This window comes from Otolemur garnettii, unplaced genomic scaffold, assembly GCF_000181295.1.
Source record: "Otolemur garnettii isolate 467f Iridium unplaced genomic scaffold, OtoGar3 scaffold00005, whole genome shotgun sequence".
Classification (NCBI taxonomy): Eukaryota; Metazoa; Chordata; class Mammalia; order Primates; family Galagidae; genus Otolemur; species Otolemur garnettii.
Window position 1 is genome coordinate 707,366 of NW_003852400.1, and position 6,419 is coordinate 713,784.

General features: G+C 38.5%; 1 protein-coding gene across 4 annotated transcripts in view; it reads left to right on the plus strand.

Annotated features, from left to right (window-relative positions):
- Positions 1-6,419, plus strand: part of NRCAM (neuronal cell adhesion molecule) — an 88,035-nt gene that overhangs the window by 3,918 nt on the left and 77,698 nt on the right. For all 4 annotated transcript variants that reach the window (XM_012811259.1, XM_012811266.1, XM_012811275.2 and 1 more), the window contains 3 exons: positions 1,514-1,619; positions 4,177-4,373; positions 5,865-5,987. In XM_012811259.1, the coding sequence (XP_012666713.1) occupies positions 1,514-1,619; positions 4,177-4,373; positions 5,865-5,987 (426 nt within the window). The remainder of the gene's footprint in view (positions 1-1,513; positions 1,620-4,176; positions 4,374-5,864; positions 5,988-6,419) is intronic.

The following is a 6,419-nucleotide window of genomic DNA, read 5'->3' on the forward strand; positions in this document are numbered from 1 at the left end:
GGTTTTATAAGACTTTGGATATGGAGATGATTATTTAACTCTTGCAATAATTAACCATGAGAGAGAAAGAAGGGCAGAGGACTGTTACTGAGCTCTGGGAAATGCTTGTTTGGCAAGTAGAAGAGTCTTCATGAAGGAAGCAGAGTATGGGCAGAGAGGAAAGGGAAAATTAATTGGCTTTAATGAGCCAGAATGTCAAAAAAAGGCAGGAAAGGAAAGTGGGAGTCCAAGCTAGGCCTTGGGAAAGTTGCACATTGCGGAGGAAAGCATCCTGGGGCAGGGCCACCGCACTGCCCTGCTCTGGGTGCCATGCCCATCATGGTCTGCCCTGGATTTCTCAGCCTCAGCATCACTGACCTTAGAGACCAGATAAGTCTTTTCCTTGGACAGATGATTCTTGTCCTGTGCCTTGTTAAATGTTTAGCATCCCTGGCCTCTCTCCACTACATGCCAGTATCACCTGGACCCCAGTCATGATGACTATAATTGTCTCCAGTTGTGGTTAAATGTCCACAGAAAGATGAGGACAAATGGCCCTGGTTAAGGACTACTGGTCTGTGTAAACAGCTCTCTGTGATGTTGTGCAAGGCCACGGCTTTCTACCAGGAGCCGGCGGAGAAAGTTTGATTCTATTCTCTGCTTTGTGCCTTCCTAGTGGAGCCTTTTGCCATCCTGAGCAGCAAAAATATAGTCTGGAATAGATGAATTCTCCAGTCCCTTTCTGTTCTAACCCTCTGTAAGTATGATCTCACAAGAAGAAGGACAAGATGATCTGAGAACTACTTAAAGAGCATTACAGTCTAGAAATCAGCTTTCTTCAGATTAGATTGTTCTGAGTCAGAAGAACAGTTTCTCTTTCTGATTTGATAATAAATGGCCAGATAACACTTTGAAGAGCAAAATGAAACACTGTCTCCTAGAACAGAGATCTTCCTCCATTCCATTTATCTGCTAAATGAGACCATTTTATCTTTGTTCCTAATTCACCTGCATCCTAGCTCTGTAAGACAGGTCAAGTCTCCAATTTAGCAATTTTTCTAATATTAACCTCTCAAATTTATTTGTTCCCAACATATATTAATTTATGTTAGCACACTAAAGAACTATAAGTCAGTTATTCTTTCCTAAGATGCAAATTTACCTCATAACTGAAATTTTGTTGAAAAACATCATTTGAACCAAAGAAACCAGAAGAATTTCTCATTGTTACATCAGAAAAGAAACTATCTTAGTAGCAGACCTGTATTGGCAATTATTTTCCCAAACTTTTAGTGTGGGAAAATGGACTGTGTGAGTGTGTGTCAAGTTACCAAAAGACACTATGCCTTGCCTTCACAGTTTTAGGAGACTTTTGATTAAAAGTCTACTGCGGTATGTGCTACTACAGCAGAAATTACTAAAAGTACTTAAAGTGTATTAAGTTTTAGGTAAGAGATTTTGATTCAGGAAAAAAATGATTGCCATTATATTAAATGATTTATTTCTTTACATTATTCTTCTTTCTACAATTAAGTGGTACAACCTCCAACCATCACGCAACAATCTCCAAAAGATTACATTATTGACCCTCGGGAGAATATTGTAATCCAGTGTGAGGCCAAAGGGAAGCCTCCTCCAAGGTCAGTTGGTTTTTGCTTTGTTATGGTACTGAAAAGGTCAGGTGATCACTCTGAATAGAGAAGTAAGTGTGGGAATTTCTGTAAAATAAGGTTAGCGATGTGGAACACTTTCTTTTCTAGCTGGATATTTCTCAAATTGGCAGACTAGATTACCCTTTGGTTCACCCGACCAACTCCCTGTCTCAGTTCGGCCCTCCGAAGACATTGAAGGATTTCCAAGGATATTCCTAGGTCCTGCATCTCCTAAAGTATCATCCATAGCTTTATTATTTTGTCTTTCTGCTTAATAGAGCCAATTTGTTCTTAATAATCTAGATTTCCCTATTCATACCCCTCTGCAAAATGGTCAGAAATTGTAGGGAGATGTGAAAGAGCCTTCTAATCCTGGTTCTGTTACTAATGGCCCTATGACATGGGCAAACCTTTTTAGTTTCCTGCTCTGTAAAAGGAAGAGGTTGAATTGATGACTTTAAGATATTTTCTATCTCTGGCTCGGTGCCTATGGCTCAAGCGGCTAAGGCGCCAGCCACATATACCTGAGCTTGTGGGTTCCAATCCAGCCCAGCCTGCCAAACAACAGTGATGGCTGAAACCAAAAAATAAGCGGGCATTGTGGCAGACGCCTGTAGTCTCAGCTACTTGGGAGGCAGAGAGGGGAAAATCTCTTGAGCCCAGGAGTTGGAGGCTGCTGTGAGCTCTACCCAGGGTGACAGCTTTAGGCTCTGTCTCAAAAAAAAAAAAAAAAAAAAATCTTCTATCTCTATAGCATCCTATAAAATAGTCTAAATGGTTTTCCAAATTTGGTCAGGTTCAGTACTCAGGATTCATGCCATATGGATCTTAGCATGAACACTGCATTTAGAGCTGGTAAAGAGAGGAGAGATAATCCAGCCCAAGCAATACACTTATAGATGAAAGACTGATTCCCAATAATTCTAGGTAACTTATCCAAGGTCCTACACTGGATAATCTGTAAGTTGCCTCATAATGTATGGGAGTTTTGGAGAGTTGGTTTATTACTATTAAAATGTAATGTGGATTTTTAAGTAATAAAGAAGTGAAAGTTTCTAGATATTTTATTTCCAAGTGTGTCTTTTATAGGCCTTATAGCACTTAAGAAAAAAATTAACTGATATGAAATGCCCTATGCCCTATGTCAAAACTTCAGGGAAAGGTTTGCTTCAAAACAATAGAGTCTGCCATGCTATGGGAAACCCTCTCTCACACAAGCCCTGATGTATGTCTTTGCTGGGCTTTCTCTCAGTATCATACTTATTTAATACCTCCTGTAACTCTCTGTAAAGCAGGATTTCTCCTCCTCACCACTATCAGTATTTAGGGTGAGGTCATTTTTTGTTTCTTTGTTTTGTGGAGATGAAGCTGTCCTGTGCTTGGTGTGATATGTAGCATGTCCCTGGCCTCTACCCACTATAGGTCAGTAGCATCCACCACCTCCTGCACTAGTTTTCACAGCCACTGCTGCAAAGACGAGCAGGGACAAGGAAAATCCCTGTAGGCCCAGAAAATACTGTGAAGTCTAGAGATTCATGCCCGGGTATGAGCATGGCCTTTATTATTTTGCAACTACTTACAAAGTATTTAATTACATGAGCACTGTGACTTTTATATAAGACAGTCTTTTAAATAAATAATGCTGAGGCTTGGCGCCCATAGCACAGTGGTTACGGTGCCAGCCATATACACCAAGGGTGGTGGGTTCGAACCTGGCCCTGGACCTGCTAAACAACAATAACAACTATAACAAAAAATAGCTGGGCGTTGTGACGGGTGCCTGTAGTTCCAGCTACTTGGGAGGCTGAGGCAAGAGAATTGCTTAAGCCCAAGAGTTTGAAGTTGCTGTGAGCTGTGATGCCACAGCACTCTACTGAGGGCGACATAGTGAAACTCTGTCTCAAAAATAAAAAAAAAAATCCCAAGAAAGAAATCTCAGATGACAGTTTGGCATACCTCCTCATGAATTCACAAAATCATCTCTAGAATTAAAAAACTCTCAAATTATACATATAGAATCACCATTTTTAATAACCAACATTTAAAACACCCCCAACTCCTATCTCTTACCCACCTCTCAACCTACACTTTGCATTTTGTAATTTGAAACTAGTCTGATCAATTTTCCACACATAGTCAATAGTACTTTGTAAAGGGCTTTCTTGTCACATTTTAGCCCAGAGCAATTTTTTATAAGCAGTGAATAGCAGCATTTACAATAAAAATGGTAATAAAGGGTGCCCAGGAGTCTTGCTTCCTATATTTTCTTAGAAAAATGAACAGAAATTTGTGCTCAAGATTTCTCTATCAAGTCAGATTTGGGTCAGCTCTGCAGAAGACAGGCACCTTCAAAATGTATAGTCCGAACTTCTCTCTAACTCATGATTCAGTGAAACATATTAGGTATCGGGGCTTATTGCTCTTTTACCCAATAATAAAATCTAGTAATTATTTCTAGAAATTCATAAAACTGCTGGGAATTTGTTACAAAGTAATCCTATTTTTCTGGACCATTAACATACTTCAAATTTTGTGTGTTGGGCAGCTTTTCCTGGACCCGTAATGGGACTCATTTTGACATAGACAAAGACCCTCTGGTCACCATGAAGCCTGGCTCAGGGACACTGGTCATCAACATCATGAGCGAAGGGAAGGCTGAGACGTATGAAGGAGTCTATCAGTGTACAGCGAGGAACGAACGCGGGGCTGCGATTTCTAATAACATCGTCGTCCGCCCTTCTAGTAAGTGGGACTTGTCAACCAAATAGGACCCTTAAAAGAATTGGGCCAAGGCTCACTTTTGTTACATCCAAATACGTTACAGTAAAAAGCAACAGCATTGCTTCTGATAGTCTCACTTTGTTTTGCATGAAAATTATTGCTCCTTCCTACTTTACCCTAACAAGCTCCTCGCCCTCATGCTTTGCTAATCCAATGTGTCTTTATACAAGTTCTGAATAAGACACCAGCGTTTTTAAAAAACTGTTTCTTCTCTAGATTTATCTTCTTATTTATTTCTCATGTATCTTACATGTAAGAAAAATTCCTATGCCCAGATGGATCACATAAATAATCCAAGTTTAAGTCTTACTTATTTAAACATTTTTGTTTCAAAATTTCACTGGAAATAGAGTGTTTTCTCTAACCCTGATATTATTGTGGCTCTTTTAGCAACGATCAACACTGAAACCCTCTCAACAACCTCGACAGCATATATTTAAGTAACAGTGACAATTTGCTGTTCTGGTCATTTAAAAAAAAATTATTACATGTGTAATATATGTTCGCTATAAAAAAATTAATTACAAATAAGCAGAACAATTTAAAATCTACTCATCAATCTTCCCATTTTACGAAACAACTATTGCTCAAATATTCTTTCTGTTTTTTCCTGGGCAGATGTATATGTGTGTTTTTTAAATCAGTCCATTCTGGCAGGCCTCCGTGGCTCATGTCTATAATTCTAGCATTCTGGGAGGCCGAGGCAGGTGGATTGCTAGAGCTCAGGAGTTCAGCACCAGCCTGAGCAATAGCAAGACCCCATCTCAAAAACTAGCCAGGCGTTGTGGTGGGTACCTGAGGTCCCAGCTCCTCTGGAGGCTGAGGCAAGCAGATTGCTTGAGGACAAGGTTTAGGTTGCTGTCAACTATAATGATACCACAGCACTCTCCCAGAGTCACAGAGTGAAAGTCTGTCTCAAGAAAAATTAATAAATAAAAAATAAAACTAGCTCATTCTGAAATATTATTAAACAGCCTTGTTATTGATATATTATGTACATATATCCATGTTATTGATATAGTATGTACATATTCTCATAACAATCTTATAAACAAACATATAATATTTTATGGTATTCAAAGGCATAGATACACAATTATGTATTTAACATTTTTTGACCTTTAAGTGTTTTTCATTCTTTTGTGAAGACATGCTTATATCACAATTATGCATCTTGCTAATGATATATTTCGTATAAATTCTTAGCTATGGAATCATGGACTCAGAATTTAAACATTCAATGGCAGTGAATGAGAATTGTCAGTTCTTACTATATTTGACTTGTATTTTACTTTTTAAAAAAGTACTCTGCATTTAAAAATTATTTTCTCATTAATTTAATGTACATAAATTCCAAGTTGCTATTTCTCCAAGAATTCAGTTTGCCCTCTTTTATAGTACTTTCTTTATTTTTCAATGCAAAAATAACTGAGAAGTTATTTTTTTTAATAGGGTCACCACTGTGGACCAAAGAAAAACTTGAACCAATAACACTTAGAAATGGTCAATCTTTAGTACTTCCCTGCAGACCCCCAATTGGATTACCACCACCTATAATATTTTGGATGGATAATTGTAAGTTTTGACAGTATGAACTTTCTCCAAGAACCTTATGATTATTTATTGTCATAATAAATTATTACCTCTTGTGATTCATAAAATGTTTACATTATAGAGATGCTCAGGAAAATAACTGCTCTTCTAAATGAATAGCGTGTCCCAGGATTCATTCACTCAATTTTATTGAGCACTTACTATGCTCCAGATACTGCTCTAAACTAAACAAATATCCTACTCTTGCTGAGCTTGCATCATATGCAGTTGGCATGGAGGGAGGTGTAGGAAAAGGCAGACAACTAATGCATTTAGAAAATCTGTGTCCACTGGCACTAAGTGCTATGAAGAAAAATAAGGCAGAGTTTGGAGCAAAGACTTAAGGGGAGAGAGCAACCCAGGCCCCTAAATACATGAGCAAAGACTTAAGGGGAGAGAGCAACCCAGGCCCCT